The sequence below is a fragment of the Scomber japonicus genome, chromosome 16 (assembly GCF_027409825.1).
Source record: "Scomber japonicus isolate fScoJap1 chromosome 16, fScoJap1.pri, whole genome shotgun sequence".
In the NCBI taxonomy this organism is placed as follows: Eukaryota; Metazoa; Chordata; class Actinopteri; order Scombriformes; family Scombridae; genus Scomber; species Scomber japonicus.
In genome coordinates, this window is record NC_070593.1 from 8,193,610 (window position 1) to 8,214,393 (window position 20,784).

General features: G+C 40.4%; 3 protein-coding genes and 1 long non-coding RNA gene across 4 annotated transcripts in view; 2 read left to right on the plus strand and 2 right to left on the minus strand.

Moving 5' to 3' along the window:
• Positions 1-1,023: 1,023 nt before the first annotated feature.
• On the minus strand, positions 1,024-5,897 carry cdkn3 (cyclin-dependent kinase inhibitor 3). Its single transcript, XM_053335311.1, has 8 exons — positions 5,869-5,897; positions 4,624-4,720; positions 4,439-4,494; positions 4,286-4,330; positions 3,910-4,132; positions 2,380-2,411; positions 2,127-2,230; positions 1,024-1,279 (listed from the first exon to the last, which is right to left on the minus strand). The coding sequence occupies exons 2-8, from the start codon at positions 4,701-4,703 to the stop codon at positions 1,190-1,192; spliced, it is 630 nt and encodes a 209-aa protein (XP_053191286.1). The 5' UTR covers positions 4,704-4,720; positions 5,869-5,897; the 3' UTR covers positions 1,024-1,189.
• A 4,641-nt stretch (positions 5,898-10,538) lies between these two features.
• Positions 10,539-11,417, plus strand: LOC128375068 (uncharacterized). Its single transcript, XR_008323069.1, has 3 exons — positions 10,539-10,643; positions 10,734-10,823; positions 11,382-11,417. It is a non-coding gene; the product is annotated as an uncharacterized LOC128375068 (long non-coding RNA).
• Positions 11,418-11,484: 67 nt separating this feature from the next.
• Positions 11,485-15,565, plus strand: LOC128375845 (uncharacterized). Its single transcript, XM_053336263.1, has 5 exons — positions 11,485-11,527; positions 11,860-11,970; positions 12,990-13,665; positions 15,257-15,360; positions 15,460-15,565. Exons 2-5 carry the CDS (start codon positions 11,906-11,908, stop codon positions 15,563-15,565), a joined length of 951 nt encoding a protein of 316 aa, XP_053192238.1. The 5' UTR covers positions 11,485-11,527; positions 11,860-11,905.
• A 3,346-nt stretch (positions 15,566-18,911) lies between these two features.
• The window catches only part of sos2 (son of sevenless homolog 2 (Drosophila)), a 37,211-nt gene continuing 35,338 nt past the window's right edge, over positions 18,912-20,784 (minus strand). Inside the window, exon 23 of the mRNA XM_053335283.1 lies at positions 18,912-20,427. Within this exon, the coding sequence (XP_053191258.1) occupies positions 19,921-20,427 (507 nt within the window). The 3' untranslated portion in view covers positions 18,912-19,920. The remainder of the gene's footprint in view (positions 20,428-20,784) is intronic.

Genomic DNA, 20,784 nt, shown 5'->3' on the forward strand with positions numbered 1-20,784 from the left:
CTGTTAGTGTAAAACATTTTAGTGTTGACTTCTCGTATACTAACAGCATAAAATATTTAGTTTATAATATATACTGTATACAGTTAGTGGGTGGTATGGAAATGTGACAGCAAGAGCCATTCTAGCAGTGAGGCTGTACTAAACTAAATACTGACATGTACATCTTAATTACTGAGCACTAAACAAAGTACAGCTGAGAGTGATGGTAGTTTTGGTTAAAACTAATAGAAAAGTAAATAAAAAGGCAGATGATCATCATAGTCATTAAGATTTAGCCTCTGGGAAGACTCTGCAAAGACTCAAAGGTGTGTGCTTATCAACTCGAGGGATGTAATGACTCACTTTCTGATCAGATTTGTGACTTTTTGGTATTTTTGGTGCAATCAAGTAACCAAAATACAGACCTGAACACAGCAGTTAAATGTGATGGCCAAGCCTGCATGAGTAGCCCTAACCCTAACCCAGGGTTGAGAGGATAACGATGCTGTTGAGTGGAAACCCTTTAACTCCATGATGTGTTTTGGACATACTAGGTTTATGACTGTGACCAATATGATCAACATCAAGAGACGAAAAAAGCCTGAAGGGCCCCTGGACACTGGACGCCACAGATTGCCTGTACTGTAGATCCAGCCATGGTGATTTTATGTAAAAGGTGATATCATTGAGAAATCATACGGGAGGGTTTGGATGTATCTATTAAATAAATATATATTGCTCCTAAATGGTAAGTTGACACTAGATGTAGGAGCCAAAATGCACTTTGTTTAATTATCAATTAGCATGCAATAACTTCAGTTCTAATGTGAAACAGCCGATTAAAATTTACAAGTTGATGTATTAGTCGTTCATATTTGCATAAATGTAAAAAGTTAATTGTTTGATTCTTTGTATTTAAAGAAAAAGATTGGGAACCACTGAAATAGAGTAGAGATGCAGCAGTCAACCTTTTCTCATCATCAACATTTGTAAGAAAACCAACATTAATTTAAATATGATATAAATGCAGAAACATTTCCCTCATCAAGTCTTTTATTTGATAATAATGAGGATGACAACAAGCAATATATTAGAGTATTCTTTTAAAGTGCAATCATCAGAGAATACAATTATATCACACATAATAAGCAGAGAGAGAAGAATCACTGACAACGGAGCACATTTGGAAGAGATGAACATTTTCAGGAGATCACCGAGAGACTGAGCGCTCTGTAGAAGGCTCTCTGCTCTCCTGGTAGGCTGCGTATTGTTCCCGAAACTCATGGAGGAAGTTATATTGCTGCAGGAAAGGAAAATAAAGCCGTCATTAGTTAATGAAAAACCTAAAAAGCATTCATTTACTTTTTTTGTCATCAGTATATTGGCGAGTATTACCTTCTTTTTTTTTATAAAGGCATAACATAAAGAAACATTATGACTAGGATCTCTTAAAATGTGGTTATTAACCCTCCTGTTGTCCTCGAGTCAAGGAAGGAAGGGAGGAAGGAGGAAGGATGGAAGGGGGGAAGAAGGGAGGAGGAAGAAAGGAAAGGAGGGAGGAAGGAAGGAGGGAAGGAAGGAAGAAAGAAAGGAAGGAAGGTAGGAGGGAGGGAAGAAGGAAAGAAGGAGGGAGGGAGGGAGGGAGAAAGAAAAAGAGCAAGGGAGGACAGGAGGAAAGAAGGAAGGAAAGGAGGGAGGGAGGAAGGAAGGAAGGAAGGGAGGACAGGAGGAAAGAAGGAAGGAAAGGAGGGAGTAAGGTAAGCAGGAAGGAAGGAAGGAAAGAAGGAACAGTTTTTGGCGTATTTTAACTAAAATATTTTGTTATATCTATGATAAGCTAATATTACACAATAAGAGCATGAGGCTGATTTATGGGTGAGACATGATTCTTTTCACAAATACCATGTTTATCTTGTGTGCTTGATTTATTTTCACCAGCCAACTCTCAAAGATAAACACATGATCACCTGATAATAATAAATCTAAATTGTCTCTTTACATGATTACCAAACAAGTTCTGAGTCTCTGCACGTTTATTTTCATGCTGCATGAAAAGAGAGAATCTATGAAACTGTGGGACACTCCAGCATTGTCCTCTAGATTCAGAGAGAGAGGGAGGGAGAGAGAGAGAAAGAAAAAAGACTCACCTTCACTGTCTGTATCGCTCCTCCTCCTCTGTGCTCCCGGAGGATTTCGATGGCTTTGTTTGGCGTCATTGTGAAGGAGAGCTGGAGCAGCAGACAGGCGGCAACTGAAAGGCACAAAAAAAAAAAAAACATGAGACAGCCGTGTGATTCGAGGCATGAAAGAAAACCAGTACAGATGATTATGACCAACTTTTTTAACATAAATAAAAAGATGTATTTAAGAGAATGAAGCATCAAAGTAAAATATTCTCACTTAATGCAGAGCGTCCCAAGCCTCCGTAACAGCTGAAGGGTGGAAGAAAGAGAAAAAAAGCATGTTTATAAAGCTGAAAATTGATAGATGTCTTTTTCTTGATATGTTTTCAATTCCCAATAAAACATGATAAATAAAAGCTTTTAAATATCCTACAAATATCTTTTTTTAAAACATAAGAACTAGCTTTATCACAGATGATTTGACTGCATCAATGTCTGTTTTCAACCGTTCCTTGTTTCCATGTTCAGATATCAAATCCCCTGTGTCACATTTACATAAACAAACACACTCACACACCAGTACAACCAGTTTCCTCCTGTTGCCTGGTGAGCAGCTTTTTCAGCTCATTTGGGAGATTTAAGAGCCTCTCGGCAGCCGTTCAGCTTTGCTTTATCAAGTGACTCTAAACAATAAGCCTCTATTCAACAAACTGACCTGTTTTTTATCAGTGGTCGTGTTTATATAAAGAGCTCAGTCAGATTAAAAATGCTTCATGCAAACACTTCAACTGTCGTCATTCAGATCTGAGGATGACAATTTGCCATGTAAACTCTCATCAATTACTTTCCATTTCTTGTATGCTCTTTTTGCAAATATTAAATACTTTAAATCTATTTTTTCCACAACCAAAATGAAGATAAAGTAGAAACGGTTTAATAATCCAAGCATGTTTTAGGACATATAAACATCCTCTACCTTGAACAATAAATTGTCATATTTTTCCACCAAAAAATGTTAAAAATCCTTAAAATAGGGGTTGAGCATAGCTCAGTTGGTAGAGCACCCGCCCCATGTGTAGAGGCTACAGTCCTCCCTGCAGGCGACCCCGGTTCGAATCCCGCACCGAGTGGTCTTATCCTGCATGTCATTCCCCCCTCTCTCTGCCTCCTATTTCCTGTCTATCTCTACTAACCTGTCCATTAAAAGGTTAAAAAAAGCCTGAAAAAATATATTAAAAAAAAAAAAAAAAAATCCTTAAAATAGCAATTTCTATTTCTACATAATTAAAAATCTGTAGTTATGAATATGTTTAATAAGTTATGCTGCTGGATACAAGATGTCTACTACTCTCATAAAAGTATTTTATCTGTATTTGTGCATAGTGTAAAGTGTCCCCATTATGTTTGTGTAGACTGTGTACTGGTGGAGCACTTTGGTAACCCATGGTTACTGCGCATCATATAATGGCAGCGTCCCTGGTTCAGTTCCGTCAAGGGACCTTTGCTGCAGGTCATTCCTGTCTCTCTCTCTTCCTGTTTCCTGTTGGTCTCTATGTCATATTGTCCAATAAATCAAGAAAAATTGTATGCTGGTCCTTAACTGGCTCCAAATTAGTGAGCACATAGAAACTTTCTTTCTTCAGCAGATAAATGTGAAAACAACTTTTCAGGGTCAAACATCCAACTGAAGGAACAACAATAAGGACAACTATTGTTTGAATGCAGAGGGGCTTTAACTATGTTGCTTTGTCTGCTTATCTTCCAGGTTTGTACTCTGAATGACACTCTGAAGGGTTGTTAAACTCACTGGATCACCGTCCTCCTGTTGTTCTCCAGGCTGACGTGCAGCTCCTTGAGGATCTGGCAGCACTGCTCCAGCTCGGGAACGTCTCCATCTGGGAAGGGCATGTGGTGAACTGTGAGGCCCTGCTGCTGGTAGACGTCCAGCAGGGAGGGAACTCTGTACTTGGCGAGCTCCCCTCTGGTGCAGAAAACAAACACGTCCTGCACCCCCTGACTCTGCATCTCCTCTGTTAACGAGACGACAAAACTTACAAGCAGCTGCTGGCTCACAGTCACACTCACAAATCTGCAGGTATGAAGTACTTTGATTTGATCTGTGTTAATATATTATCAGCTCCAGAGTTTAATTTGACCTTCACAACGAGTCAAAGTCATCTTACCAACATCTCTTGGCAGACTCCTGCGGATATCTTTGTATTTGCAACCTGAATTTAAATGAAGGAAAGATTATATAATGATCATTTGCATAAAATCTTATAAATGAAGTAAGAACAGTGAAATAAAGAATGTTAAATGATAAAACTCAACTTTACCTGGTAGCGCACATATCCCAAGAAACTGGGAGGACTCCACTATGGACAGAGGCAACCTTAAAGCGGATCAAAATATATAATGCATGACCTCAGTGATGCTTGTTTTACATTTTTATATTTATAACAAACTCCTTCGACCCTCATAAATAACATTTTTCATTGAAGAGAGAGCAGCTGACACTTACCAGGAAATGTGAAAGGGAGTCAGCTGCTCATCTCCGATCTCTTCCTCTTCTGATGAGGAATCAAACTCACTCGTCCTCATGACTTCAGGCCTCCAGACTGTGAGAAAGTAGGAAGCAGTTCAAGAACGAAACCACAACTCTCATAAATGCAATAACCACAGAGTTAAAAAAAAAAAACCCAAAAAACACTGTACAGTATAAGTTTATAATGTCCGTTTTTTGTTACATCTTTTTTTTCCCCAGATGTTTTATTAGGATAAGCTAAGGTAAGATAAGATGTATCTTTATTGATCCCCCTAGGGAGAAATTCAAACTGACACAGCAGCACAGTGTGGGTGGGTGGGGCGGGGAACGGAGGGGGTAGCAGCATAACGGTGAAAGTGGTGAAATACAATAAAACACAATATGCAATAAACAATCTCTGTGTAAATAAGTCTGCAGTATATAAATGTGCAATATGTAGAAGTTCCTGAGATGATATATATATACTCCTCAGATTTACATAGTAAGGTATGAAACCCTTGACCAAAATTGAATTGAACTGAATTGAATTGTCCTTATTGTCATTGCATTGAGGTCAATACATTTAAAACAGCTCCATCCTCGGTCATCACTCACACAAACATATCTCACACTTAAATAAAAGCAAAATAGATCAAATATCTACACATATACACACACACACACACACACACACACACACACACACACACACACACACACACACACACGCATACATACATACATACATAAAAACTCGATGTATAAAGTGCAAAGTGTAAATAGTCATAAATTCTGTCCCTGTGTTATAGCAAAAGTAAATTATTCCCTTTATTTTGTTGGGGACCCCCTGGACTTTCCCCAAGGACCTCTGGGGGTCCCCGAGCCCTACTTTGAGAACCACTGCTTTAAATAAGTCTGCAACACGAGGAGCTACACGACACCCCAATTTGTAAAACGTGAGTTAAATATGAAATAGTGCAACACTTTAAAATATTTAATATGTATTAATCTTACAGTAAAGCCAATTTATTATTTAACATATAAAACATATTTAATCTCAGAGCTCATGATATTGTCAGAGGACGCTGCTAACATTAACTAGCTGCTGCAAAACGGTGAATAATGACATTAAACCTTTCACTAAACGATACCAGAGAGAAAAGACAGCTGTGTAACATTACATGCATTCATATAAAGTGTATAAATATCCATTTGAGCTGTATTTTTGTCTTTATTGCTCACCGGTGTCTCTTTCTCCTTCTCTGCTGTTTTGACAGCTCCAGCTGCTGCTTCAATTTGAAAATTCCATTCAGCCAGCAGCCAATCAGATTCTAGAATTGACCGTTAACCCCGCCTTTTCCGTACATGACGTAAGCATGTGAGCGCTGGATTTCATTTCAGGGACTGATGCAGGCGGGCGGAGTGAAGTCTGTGTGGGGTGGCGACGACCCTCAAAAGAGCAAAAACTTTGTAAAAGAGTAATGATTGTCTGGTTTCTTTAGTTTAATGATATAATCTGTTCATTTAATGATTGTTAATTAATCAATAGAGTAATATTTCAATCGATGTTTCTGAGCTGGTTTTAAAATCAAACGACTTGCCTAGGTCAATAAACAACCATATTTAAAAACATAAAACTATACAATTACATACATATGACACTATACACTATACTTTTATATGTTTTTTTAATGTTATATTGTATTTGTTATTCATATGTAGGCCTATACCTATATACATTTATTTATATTATATATAATAAATATAATATATAATGTATATAAATCATGGCTGCTGGTGTTGCATCACTTGATTTCTGGATTCATTTAGCACAAATATTTAATTTATAAAGTCTAAAGTATTGCAATGTATAAAGCTTTTTTAGTGTATTCTCAAATTATATTATATTTTTAGTCATTTTATTCTAATAATATAATAAATCTTTATCTGTTTTCTCACCTCATCTTATTTTATCTTATTAATAGCTATTGCACTCACCTTGTTAATCACTGGAATTTGTAATAAAATCTATAATGGCAAAATTTCCCATTTCCATATTAAAAAATATTAGCAGTATTTTAGTGCTATATGTGACTTGTGTGAAGCTCCATTAATGTACAACAATATCTGAATTACTGTAAAAGTCTTTATAATAAAGCCTATTTTCCATCGGGGCTCTGACATGATTCATACTCGACCTGACTTCCTCAGTAGATCACAGAGATGCTCAGTGAGCGTCATGCGGGACATCTGCTGTCCGCACGCAGCAACATGAGGCTTCACCGCCTTCAAACACCGCAAATGACCGACACTGAAAGTTTTTACCTCAGAAAGAGAGAAATACAACACTTTGAGGAGGATTTTAGGGATCACTGCATCTTTTCAAATGTGTGGAGTATAAACACTGCTGAGCTGTAGCTGAGGTGAGTTTTATTTTGCTTCACTGCTTCACTTTTTTGTAAAGGATTCTTCAATACTTGGACAGCTGATTTATCATTATGCTTTAAAATATAGTCATGTGGGTTTTTTTAATTATATAATATGTCCATCATAGTCTTGCAACCTACACTGAAAATTGGATTTCTTTCATGTTTTGATTCCATAAAAAATGCTCTTAAAATAACCTGTGGAGAGCTTTAATTCATCTTTTAAAAAAATGATTCTTATTTGATTCACTTGCTGTTTAAACCTTATTGCTTATTGCACACATTTAATTTTTTGCTGATCTGTGCCTGTCCTTCTGTCAGCAGACTTATAAGGAGGGATCTTGGCTTCTGCAGCTTTTTCCCCTGCAGGGCTGAGCTCTTTGGCTGGCTCGCCACTTCCTTAGCAGAGGGGCTGCTGGCAGGGGCAACATCTGAGCAGGTACCACAAACAAACAACTACACACACACACATTAAAGTCTTTATAAGAGGTTGCAAATGTTATTCTGACTCCTCTGGTTTTAAATAGGCGTAGGTAGAAAGAATAAATGATGATAGATTTTCCTTTTTTTGTGCTTAAAAATCATGTAGATGTTAAATGAATGCCTGTTTCTTGTAATGTGTGTGAGCATTTGGGTAGGAAGAGGTTAAGGATTCATTTTACTGTGAGAAAAACAGGTCGACTTCCCCTGTTTTTGTTCCCATTGTGTGTCTGATACACTATCTGATCTGTGCTGGGAGGACAGATTGAATTACATCAGGAAAGCATGCCTACCTACACTGTGTTTTTATCTGCCAGATGACTGACGGCTGCTAAAAATCTAAAAAGGTCATTCAGGCTGCAGCACGGTTTGTGATGAGCATTAATCGCTGTGGATTGTTTGCACACAGCTTTGTTTGTGTCTCTCTCTCTGAGCAGGTCATGAAGCCTCAAGAGGCCGAGCTTGTCACTGAAATCTCCAAGGTATTCTTCCCCCTCATTAGCGAGAGTGTTTTTTTTGTTAAAGAGACAGTTTGCTTTAAATCTCAAGCTCTTCTCCTTCTTTGCTAAAACAGCAGCAGGTGGAAAATCAATGTCCTCTGATGCCAAAGACAGACAAAGACAGTTTAAGAGATCAGTGTGCAAAGATACATCCTGTTGTGCATTTTGAATAAATCTAATATTTCTGATGAATATATTTCTACTTTAGTTACAATGCATGGTCTCGGAGCTGAAGACAGGGTTCACGAGCGCCCTGCTGGAGCTCAGCCAGATCCAACATGGAGACACTTACCTGAGGGAGGAGCTGGAGGAGAACAGGAGGACCTGTCAGAAAAAAGCTGTGCGACTGGAGGCTCTGGTGGAGTCGCTGCGGGTGAGAGTCATTTAGAAACAAATCAAGTGTGGAACGTTTGGTTATAATAAGGAAGATTAACCACAGACACATTGCAGGGATTTCTCTAAATATAAACTCAATCCTCATTCTGCAGGAGGAGCTTGGTGTGATGCAGTCTCACGTCCTGCAGCTCTACAGTAACAGACAAAGACCTCAGGAGGATGGAAAGAGCTCTACGTCAAAGCAGAGAGAAAGGTAACACAGATAAAAGCTCCACAGCAGCTCAGATAAGAAGAATATCTTGGTATTATTAGTTTAAAGTCCTGAAGATCAGCGGCTTCTCACAAACCAGAAACCTCATTGACTTATGAGAAGTACAACTTTCTGACATTTTAAAGACCAAACAACTGATTGAGAAAATAAAATAATCTGATTATATTGTCATGATTCATTTATGTCACAATGTTCATGTGTTAAAATACATTTACAACACTCAAAAACAAGCTGATCTCATCTGGTCAGCAGGTGGAGAAAACACTGTGATTACAATATGATTGAGTTGGTGTGATACAACATATCTGTGTGTTAAAGACATGTAAAACAATAAATCAAATGTATGTTTTGGTATCTCTTCACTGTTGTGATGCAGTGATCCAGTCGAGCCGGCCGGGGGACGATGTCAGTGTGACTGTTCATCTGCTCCTTCTTCCTGCCTGTCCAGAGGAAAACTGCTCCTCCACTGTTTCCTGCAGGGCCTCAAAGCGGGACTGAACGAGGGCACAGGTGAGCTCACACTGTGTCAAACACAACTCAGCATCATCTGTCAGACTGGTAGAAAAATGCTTTTCTTCTGTGGCTTATTGCTGCAGTAAAACACAAGTGTTATTCAAGCTACATGTTACATTTGCTTTCAAAACCATACAAAACCATTTTTTGACACAATATTTGTACAATAAAATGTTCAATAAACATTTCAAGGATTGAACAAAAATACAATATTTGTTTATTTCCTTGTGCAGTATCAAAATAACATCACACATCAGCTTGTGCTGCCATGGTAACGCATCTATGTATGCATGTAGGGGATACACAATTTTGTTCAAGTTAAGAAAATAAATATAAGTAAGTTAATCATAAGAAAGCACATTTCATGCTACAGGAATTGAAACTCTTCAGCTCTTCTGTGAATGTACATTTGGTTTTATTTGGTTTGTTAGTTTTTTTCTGTCATGTCTCTTCTTCTATCTGTGTTCATGTGTCAGATTCATCTGAAGATTATATGAGTCTTTTTTGTGCCAAAGTCTCTCTTTTGTTACTATACTTCCACTGCAGCTTAACAGGGAAACACCATCTGACGAAAGGCTCTGAAAAATATCAACTTGATTTGACTAATAAACTATTAAATGCATTTTTGCATGAAAGGAGACTTGTGGATTTTGTCCCTTATTACTGACACTGAAAGTGCATTATGAAGAGATCTCTAACCCTAACCCACTGATGGTCAGTATGAACAGGATGAAAGATCACAGCAAGAAAAACCTGTCCCAATGTTCAATGTTCATTAAAACAAACTGAAATAGACAAATTGTGAACCTCTCCTTTTATATGTTTCTTGTTTTCTGAGCAGATGCACGACATCAGGTAGCAATGCAGCTTCTCCACTCCGAGTGGGAGTACGTGTCAACCTTAAACCAGCTGTATGATAAATACAAAACCCCACCGGCTCACCTGATGACTGTGGAACCGTAGTAAGTAAACTAAACTGCTCCGATGTTTGTCTACAAAGAAAGAAAGTTGATGCAAACTGATTTTTCTAGCATGGAAGGTCACAACATGAGGAGGTTTTCTGCTACACAGAGACAGAAATGGAAAAGATCATCTGCAGTAAAGACCCATCTGTGTCTGTACAGTAAAACTCTCACATCTGTGTTGTTGTATCCAGTCAGACGTATATGAAGTTTGTGGAGCAGCTGTTGCAGCGACATCTGCTCTTCAGAAACACTCTGCAGGAGCGACTTTCTGCTGAGCACTGGAAATCTCTGGTGGGAGACATCCTGGTGCAGCTTATTGGCCAAAATGATGCAAGTAGATCCTTTTTCTTTCTAAAAAATAAAGATTCAGGTGATTATGTTGAACTCTGATGATGCTCATTAATCAACTCTCGTTTTCCAGACAACGTTTTCTGATATGTACCTCGGCTACACAACGACCCTGGCATCATTCCTCTCACTGGAGTTCAACAGACTGAATCATTCTGAGAAAAATCACAAAACACAGGTATTACAGTGCTGACAGGATTCAATCATAATGTGCTAGAAACCAGAAACCAGACACAATCTGAAGGATATTTTCTGTCTGCGTTTACAGAACGGCCAGATGGAGAGAGAGGAAATGAAACTGCTCTCTCTGCTATTGGCACCCGTCTCTCGCATCCACAGCTACCTGAGCCACATCCAGGTGAGTCAGCAAACGCTGCAGGTGCACAATGAACCTAAAGTAGAGCTGACGTTGAGCTGAATGAGGCCAAAGTTGAGACTGCAGTCCAGATTGAGACGTCCAACACTTAAAAAAAACCACCAAACTGGATGCTTCAGATCAGAAAATTAAAATGGTGAGGTTGGGGAAATATTAGTATCAGGTTTGAAGATTAGACCTGCAGCAGTTCGTCAATTTTGATAATCAAATCATCGATTTAATATTTTTTTAAAGCAAAAAACATCAAATATTCAGTGGTTGCAGCTTCTCAAACATCAGATATGAAGCTTTTCTGTGTCATACATTATAGTAATCTGAATATTTTTATATTTCTGACAAAACAGGATATTTTGAAGATGTTTCTTTGAGCTTTAAGAAACTGTAGCGGGCATTTTCTGACAAAATCAGTTAATAAAGAAAATAATTGGCAGCTCTACTGAATACTGAAGACAAACCAAAAATCATTCCCACCCTCTCAATCATAGTCAAATTTTGAACTCTGACTGATTTCCTTTTTTCTGAATCACCTTCCTCGTCTAGAACCTGTTGCAGTGGACGGGTAAAGAGCATCCTGACTGCAGCCTCCTCCTGGGAACCGAGCGAGCACTGAGGAGCGTTTTGTCTCGCTGTCATGTGATCCTGGAAGAAGAGGTCCGATGGGAGGAAGGAGAGGCAGCTGAACAAAGGTGAGAGCACCGGAGAAAGGATTACCTGTCTCATCATGAACTGTATGAACTGTGTGTGTGTGTGCGTGTTTTTTTATAATGTAAAAACACTCAGGTAATGCCTCAGGAAAACATCACATTAGGTTTTTTCTCCTTTGAAAAGTAGAATAAAGGTGAATGTAGAGCAGCTGCTTTAAAATACCTTTATATAAATCTTATTGAAACAGTTAAAGTGATCCATAAACTAAAAGAGTGTACACATGAATCAGAGGACAGCCCTTTTCTGCAGTTGTCGAAAGATTTTAGTTTTAAATGTAATTTCTTCTTCTTCTTCTTCTTCTTTACATGACCAGCAACTGCTGTGACGCAGCAGCTGGCGGACCCTCTACAAATTGTTGCATGAGGCACCATCAGACCAGAGAGAGTCAGCAGGGCAGGGGGGAGTCAAACCCTGCAGCTCAGAGGTGAGTGTCGCCCTCTGCTGGCTGTAGACAGTACAGCAGGTAAAAGAGCTTCTGCAGTCGAAAGACGTGAGAAAAAAGAGTTTATTTTTCAGTGAGATTCACCTGCAAAAATAATCTGTATTTAGACTGGCACCGTCGGACCTAGAAATACTTCATTATGTTGTTCTTCCACAGATTTTGATTAAACTTGAACACTTTAATCCCCAGAGCAACACTCACATTATTACATTCAGTAACATCTGCAGGCTTTGACTGTTGCTCAGTTTTGGTTTAAAGGACCATGACAGTGTTTTTGCATGTTTTTAGTCTGAATTTTAAAAAACATCCAGTCGAAGGTGAAAATCAATTTGCAGATACTTGGAACTAGTTTGAGGTTTATTAATCTGTCACTTCTCTCAAAGCTCCAACATCTAGCATCTGAAATTGCTGCTAACCAAAGTTTAAAGTTAGGAGAGGAAAAAAACATTAAAAGTTACACATTTTTAAGGATTGTTTTGAAGTAAATTGGACAAAACACACTTTTTTTGTGGTTCTTTTCTGGTATATCTGTAGGTCCTGTTTGATTTCTATCATTTGTGCTGTTGCTGTGATTTTGATTCACAAGCATCTTAAATTCTTAACCTCACATCTATTCCTTCTTGTTTAAGTTGCTGGACCATGATCAAAACTAGCTGTGATGCCATAAATCATGTTTGTAGGTAGACTGACTCTTTCCTCTGTCAGCAGATGATTTTAAAAGCAGTCTTAAGGTGTCAAACTCTGCACAGTGAAGCTCAAACATCAAGTTGAAGTCACAATAAGCAAAACACATTTTAGAGTGGAGGGAGACTTTAAGCACCAGGAGGGTTTAGGCCTGAAAAACTGACACCCCAGAACAGATCCTTTATGAATCTCAGTAAAAGTTGTGCTACTTTCTTTAATCAGATATTGACAACCTTCATGCTGCTGTCCTTCATACTACCAGTTGATGTCTCCTGCTATGATGTGATGTACAGTAACCTCCTCTCTCCTCTCCACAGGGACGACCAGCAGGCAGTGACCCTCACTAACGGGGTTGACGGCAGCCACTCGATGCGTCTCGAGTGCTGGTCCTGCAGTCCAGTGAGAAGGAAGGGCTGTGAAAGAGACCGGCCGTTCCTGAACCAGCACGCGGCCTGCGGACACGCTTACTGCTCCCTCCTCACTCCGGAGACTCCAGGATGGGGAGAGAACAGCGATTCGGGCCAGGGCACCTTCAGCCAGCCCACTGGGAAAGGAACCAACGAGCTGGAGGTGCCTCATGCCAACCAAAGCCTTGATGACGGCGACACAGACCCAGATGACACCTCGGCCTTCGACTACTCCTCGGTCACCTCCTGCAGCCCCGATGGCACCCTGCGTAGGGACATGATGGGCAGCAACAGCGGGGAGGATGAAGAGGAGGACAGCCAGGTGCCGGTGCTTCTGAAGCCCTCGTACAGCCAGCAGCAGCAGTCCAGAGATGCACCAAGAGAGAGGACTGTGTGTCTGAGGTGGCAGATTCCCAGATTAACCCCTCACCCTCCTCTGAGAACCCCTGCAGGGCAGTGTGCGGACAGGCCGGCGCCCTGCCTCGTCAGCTCCTACGGGAAGAGGCTGGTCAGTGTCAGGAAAGGGTCGCCACCTCTCCATCCGAAAAGTGCCTTCAGGCCCATCTGGGATGACCCGTCCAAACAGGTAATTAAGGTTTTACTACACAAGCACTGTGTTGTCTATTCATACTGCTCCAGTGTGAGAGGCTTCTTGTCTCTGATGCAGAATGAGACTGTGGGCAGCTCATACCAGTAAGATCAGAGCATAAGAGTCCTAAATTTGATGTCTTTAATATTTGCATTGGTCTCCAGTTAGTTTCAGAACTGATTACAATATTTCATTACTTAAAAAGTTTATAAAACCTACCTAGCTACCTTGTTAAAAACGTCCTGTAGTCCTGGACTTTCAGCAGACTGTGTATGATAGTAAAACTGCATTTCCCAGAATGCACTACTGTATATTTAATTTATTGATTTATCTATGCTGTAGACATTTGCATTTAGTTTATTGTTTTTTTATTTCTATTTCAGATTATATGCACGCACGCACACACACACACACACGCACACACGCACGCACGCACACGCACACACGCACACACACACACGCACACACGCACACACACACACACACACACACACACACACACACACCAACTAATGTCCTCACATCGTCTAAAGTGGTGACTAAAAAACATTGAATTTAATCTTTATTGTTCATCTTGTCCTTCTGACTGAGGGCGATTCAGTTCACGTAACTGGAAACATCCACAGAATCTCTCTTAAAGCTGCAGTGTTTTAGGATTTACTGGTATCTAGTGGTGAGGCTGAACACCTAAATACCCTAAATACCCTAAATACTGCTCCCTCACCTGGAGGCTTTAGGAGAACGTAAAGTTGCTAAGAAACTAATTCTTTATATACACCAATTAAAATATACTTATGAAAATTTTACTACATTTCTGCCTCATCTGTTCCTCTATAGATGCCACAAAATTCTTCTTTCTGCACCTTTAAAGTTTTTAATGGTTTTTTCCCCCTTACCTTTAAAGTGTGTCAAAATGAAACTGTGGTTTAGTTTCTAGCCTGATTTAACTGAACTGATGAGGAAAACTAAACTTTCCTCAAAGAGCAATAACTCTGCAAAAACCTCTATATTTATGGATGTTCTGCTCCGACTGGTAGACTGTAGCAGCAGCAGCATGTGGACTGCACCAATATTAACATAAAATGTCATCAGAGCAGTTCAAAGATGCTATCATCACATTAACATTTCTACATATAGGGGCTTGTTTTTTTGTTTTTTTGACCAAATCTAAATACACATGTTGATACAAGGCAGTAATGAGATACATCTGCCAGATTTTTGCAGCTCTTAAGATAAAATCCCCTGAAAATATTTTAAAAATGTCTTATCTTGCAATGTTTGGAAAGGCTCTAAAAAAAGATTCCTGCATCTGCACAAAAAAACAAAAACATGAGCTCTTTGACTCATCGTGAAACTTTTTTTTTTTTTACCAAATTCCAGTAAAATCTGGAAGTTTTTGGGAAAAGCTGCCAAAAAAAGGCCAAAAAGGACCAAACATCCTTATAAATAAACACTGAATATGACTTTATCTTTAAATAACTTCTTAAATCCTTTGACACCATATTTTCCTGACAGCTCTGTACAGTTTTGTTTTTCATTTATATTGCCAAACCTCTGCTCTGTATCTCCACATCACTTCATGGATTAGGCGGATTCGGCTCCAGAGAAGGACAACAGACAAGGCTTCGTGCCAATCCAAGCTCCAGCGAGGCAGAGCTTTCAGAATTTCAACCCGAGCAGAGAAAACCTGAGGTAAGAATCTCCACGGTGGGGATTTATCTCCTTTTTAATCTGGAAAACTTGATTTGATGAATGAAATAAGACTTTTTATTTAACCTGCTGCCTCTTCAGACCGAGCCTGGTTCAGCAGCGAGGCGGCCACGCTGCACCCCCGCAGAGCAGTGGAGGATTGTGGGACGACAGTGAGGACAGCGAGGGACCCTGCAGCACCGTTTGACCCTTCCCTGCCCCCCTGCTGTCCTCCTCAAGATACCACAAAGAGAGACTCTCAGTGAAAACTGTGACACATAAAAACTGCAGTTACTGTGACCTGAAAAACAGCAACGTAAATGCATGAACGAACAACCGCTGAAACTAAAACCTGAAAACATGAATTTCTTTTGATTTTCTGTTAAATCTGAATCATTCCTGATAAATGGATTAAAACTTTTTAAAAAAAGGAGGAGGGGTTTGTGTCTGGAACAACGGGAGCATAAATCTGAGATGACTATAAATTAAAACATTTATGAGAAAACAAAGAAGGAATCATACTTTTGTTCTTGATTTCTATTTTTAAAATCCTTGAATACACTTAACCTTCACAGCCTGATAAAAGACTACATCCATCTGTAGATTAAGAAAAGTGCCAAGTAACGACTTTTAGATTTATAGATGATCAGAACTAGACTTTAAAAAGCCAGGTTCACAATTGACCAAGTCCTTTAACAACAGTCAGGAACCCAAATGAACATTAAAGCCGGTTTTCTTGCTGTATTCATTCCTCCTGTTCATACTGACCATTAGAAGATCCCTTCACAATACATCTACACTGTAAGTGATGGGGGCGGATAATATTCGGTCGTCCAAATGAGTCAAATCAAGTAGATATCTTTTTATATTACAGTCTTTTTAGTGCCAAAGTTCCTCTTTGTGTTACTATACCTCCACTTCAGATCAACAGTGAAACACAATGAGCAAATTTGATACTAAAAAGACTTTAAATGTGTCAGATATCCACTTGATATGACTAACTCAGACTGCTGAAGCCTCATATAAGCTTCAAATCAACTTTAAAATGCATTTTAATCCCCCTTCACTTTAAATGGGATCTTTCAGTAGTATCAGGATGAATGATTAAAGCAAGGAAAACCTTTCAGTGTTCATGTGGACACCTGACTGCTATATTAAGACATATGAAAAATTGCAACCTTCTCCTTTAATATCAATTTACCTGCATTACCTGTAAAAATACAAATCAAACATTCGAGTTACAGTAAAACAAAGAGGAGAAATGAGTAGTTCAGTACAAAATAAGACTGGGTGATTTATTAATCTCATCAAGACCATTAATACAAAGCAGTTAAAGGCCACATACCATCAAATAAACTGACTGCTGGATCAAGCTGTTACAGTGCCACCAGAGGAAAACCAATCTGTTATTCTGTCGGGCTGGGAAAAAAAAAACCCAAAAAAGAAAGTTGAATACAAAACAAACAAAAAAAAAAGAAAAAACATGGCAAACTTCACCCCACCAATACTGACTGACTTCTTTCTTGGGACACTTTGCCGATCGAGGGGAAAACGGACAGAAAACACACAAAATATCCTCCGAAACTCACCAGCTGCACAAAATGAGAGGAGAAGAAGCAGGAGGAGGATTTGTCTTGAGCTCGTTGGTGTTTAAACATCCTCTCAGGTGTTTCTATCTTTCCTTAAAACTCGACGGGTGGTGGGATAAGAAGTGAGGTGGTAGACTTGTGTGTGTGTGTGTGTGTGTGTGTGTGTGTTTTGTTGATTCTTTTTCTTTTTTTCTGCCCTGATCCATGTATAAAGTGAGTTTAACAGCTGCATAGGACCACTGCATTTACAAACATATGACCTATAACAACTGCGGCTCTTCAACAGTACAGCCTAAAGTGCACAAAGTGTGTTTCTCAGAAGAAGAACAAGAAGAATAAAACAAAGAAGAAAAAAGTCCAATCAATTCTTCACGATGCTCAAATACTTGCAACCAAATATATTTGTACTTATATATATATATACACACATATATATATGTATATATATATATTCAACTGCAAATTTAATACAGTTCCAACCTTTTTTGTTTTTAATGAGTGTTAGCATTAAAAAGTCTTTGAAAAGGAGACAATTGAAAGGCAATTAGTAGATGTACAAAGTGAAGCACACGTCTAAGTAAGTGCTTGGCATATTGAACTGTATATTTTCATTGCTTTAAAACAGCTAAAAGGGGGCGGGGGGGGGGGGGAGAAAGGGGAGAGAGGGGGAGAAAAAATGGCTTTCCTCAAGTTAATACTCCCAGCGTTTAAAAAACTGGAGATTGTCTGTAAGTAAGTTAGTGACAGTGACCTGTTTTTTTTTTTTTGTTGTTGTTTTTTTTTACTATTTTTTTATCCGACTGTAGCAGCATTGGATTATTAGGCAATATTCGACTTGACTGAACAGATGCGGATGAGGGTACAATACAACAAGGGGGTGGGGGGGGGGCGGGGGGAGAAAAACTTTATACAAATTATTTAGTTAGTGTATACATGTTATATATACACAGTATCCACAAACATGTACAATTTCATAGTGTATAGCTTTTGTTCTAAACATTACATAGGCAACTTTATTTTTTAGCATTTTAGACACCATTTGCTTATTCTGTAAAATAGAAAAGAAAAAAAAAAGAAAAATAAAAAGGCACATCTGAGCATGATGCATGGATTATTTCAGTCTGTCCAAACATGTTTCAAGCAGGGAAAAAAAAAACACAAATGAAAGAGATAAAGAAGAAGTTAAAAAGTTCCTTTTTTTTTCTTAATGGGTTTGTAGTACTTGGAGCAGCCACTAGGGGGCGAGGAGAGGGGGAGCTGACCCAGCTTTGGTAGAGGGAGGAGAGGAAGGGGAGTTGCGTGCTTCCAGTGCTGAGTTTAAGTTTTTTTAATACCAAATGAAGGAAGAGTTGGTCATGTGGGGGCTTTTGTTTTTTTGGGAGAAGAGCACAGTGTCAGACAGCAGCACACGTCTATATAAGAGAGAGGGGGGGTAGAGGAGGGGTGGGGGTCGGTTAAGACATCAGATTTCGAAGAGTCGGAGCTCCGTCATCTCTCCTCTTCTTCGTCCTGGATCGGTGCTGTTTGATATCGTGGCAGACGTTCCCTCTGATGCGCAACGCAGAGGGATTGGTTTTAAATTTTAATTATATATTTTTTTAATAGTCTCATCACAAACGCCCCCCCCCCCCCCCCTCAAAAAAAAAACCAACCTGCTGACTTTGCCCAAGAAGCTCGATGTGCAAATGTGGAGTGTTCTCGGCTCTCGTTTTTTTTCCCGCCCGTCCGCAAAAGGGGGGCCGAGAGGACGTGGAGCTTGGGGGGTCAGAGGTCACACACACCGCTGTTGGGATTTTTTTTTTCTTTGTTAAAGGCAACGTTTTGTGGCTGCGGAGAAGCCTGACAAAAAAGAAACAAATCCCCCCCAAAAACCAAAAAAAAAAAAAAACCCCGTCAAGATAGTTTGACTCACTTCTTTCTATACAGTCACAGTGTGTACAGTTGAGATACAAGTGGGAGGGCGGGAGAGGAGAGGAGGGGGGGAGTTCAGTGTTGCCTCCTTTTTTCGTGTTTCTTTTTTTTAAATGTCACATTAGTTTAAAAAGAAAAAGAAAATCCCTTATCCCCCTGCATAAAATAAGACTTTGGCAACTGTTTTCTTCTCAGTTTGTAGGAAAAAAAAACAAAAAACAAAAAAAAAACAAGTCAATGGAAATGTCTGTTTTTTTTCCTCGCCTGTCACCGCTTCCCCCCCCCACCAAAAAAACACAGTGAAAGAGAGCGCTACGAAGTCGATGTTGATCGTTGAGGAGAGGCGAAGAAGAAAATCTGTGAGCTGCAGCAGGACTCCAGGGTGAACAACGACAGATGATGAAAATGATGATGATGATGTCAATGCCCAAACAAATAAAAAGCAATGACGAAGTTGAGGCTACAAAAAGTCCAAGGCCCCCCCACATGCATCCCTCACTCTGGTACTTGGAGTGGGGACGTGGGGTAAAGTGTGAGTTTTAAGAGTGTGTGAGGAGGAGGAGGAGGAGGAGGAGGAAGGAGGAGGAAGAGGAGGGGTGAGAACTTTTACAGAGGAGCAGCGGACAGTCTCTGCTCCGTAAGAACGAGACAAACACTCACACGGCAACAGTGTCTTGGTGCTCCTCGTTGTTTATTAGCTGGCACACCGGTGTGGGGGTTTCTCATTGGCACAGAGGGTTTATGATGAAGGCGGAGCTACTGATCCCCTGAGAGGCACAGCGGGTGGGAAGTAAAGAGGTGTGTGTGTGTGTGATTGGTTAATGCAGACGGTGGTCGGGCGGGTGCAGTTAAGAGCGAGTGTGTGTGCGTATGTGTGATAGGAAAAAAAAAAAAAAAAGAGGGGGGGGGTTAGCAGTGTTATTCTGTCTGATCAGTAGCTTTGTGTCGTAGTTTGCAGGACGCGGTTTTGCATTTCAAGATCACCTCTCTTTCTCTTGGCGTTTTTAAAAAACAAAACAAAACAACAACGAAAAACCCCCAAAAAAACTGAAACGCAGCAGACTCATTGGCTGCTGTCGGTGTTCTCCACCAATGAGAGGCCTTGTAACGGCGGCGGCAGCAGCTCCCTTTTGTATGTCTTTGGTGGGAGTTTGGGGAGTTGTGGGCTGGAGTTGTGGCGCGGCGGGACCGGGGGAGCGGTGATGGGAATGGGCAACGGGCACAGGCTGTTCTGGCTGGCGCTGAGTGGGCAGCTCCGCCTCGGGATGCGAGGCGACGGCGTGCTGGGCGGGGTGTTGGGCGAGCTGGGCGAGCTGCTGAAGTCCCAGTGGTAGCGGCCCACGGGGGAAGGCTGCAGGTTGAGAGGGTAGTTGATGAAGATCTCCGGGGGCCGCTGGGGCACCGGGGGAGGCGTGTCGGGCAGGGGGTCGCGTGGAGGTGGAGGAGGCGGGCTGGGCAGGGGGCCGTCGATCGGGCCGTTGTACAACACCGGCGGTCGAGGCTGGTTCCTGGGCAGAGGAGGGGGCAGCCGGGGAGGGATGGCCGGGGGGCTGTCGGACCTGGAGCTCAGCTGAGAGAGAAAGAGAGAGAAAGAGAGAGAGACGCACACGTGGAGATCTGGTTCAAATATCTCTAAAACCCACATCGTCACAGTCCGGCTCCAAAAACAACAAACCGCCGAAAACCAAAATAACACAAATAACTAAAAATCCAGATTTGGAAGTCATCAGTATGTTTTGTGTTTCACTCCAGATGTTCAGATAAGAACGGCAAAAAACCCTGTTCAATCTATAATCCTGCTTTTTTTACCCTTTAATGAACCCTGCTTCCCAAAAGTCTGAGACAATCATGACTTAAATGTCAAAACTTGACAAAAGAGGCGAGTCCATGAGTGAGCTGGGAGATACTAGTAGTTCAGTTGTTATCA

Bases quoted from the DNA above. Each gene is read 5' to 3' on its own strand.
- cdkn3 (XM_053335311.1), bottom strand. From the start codon at position 4,703: ATGAGGACGAGTGAGTTTGATTCCTCATCAGAAGAGGAAGAGATCGGA. The intron at 4,331-4,438 runs GTAAAGTTGAGT...ATTTAAATTCAG, and splicing joins TGGGATATGTGCGCTACCAG to GTTGCAAATACAAAGATATC. The intron at 2,231-2,379 runs GTGAGAATATTT...TGTGCCTTTCAG, and splicing joins CTTGGGACGCTCTGCATTAA to TTGCCGCCTGTCTGCTGCTC.
- LOC128375845 (XM_053336263.1), top strand. From the start codon at position 11,906: ATGAGGCACCATCAGACCAGAGAGAGTCAGCAGGGCAGGGGGGAGTCA. The intron at 11,971-12,989 runs GTGAGTGTCGCC...TCCTCTCCACAG, and splicing joins TCAAACCCTGCAGCTCAGAG to GGACGACCAGCAGGCAGTGA. The intron at 15,361-15,459 runs GTAAGAATCTCC...CTGCCTCTTCAG, and splicing joins CCGAGCAGAGAAAACCTGAG to ACCGAGCCTGGTTCAGCAGC.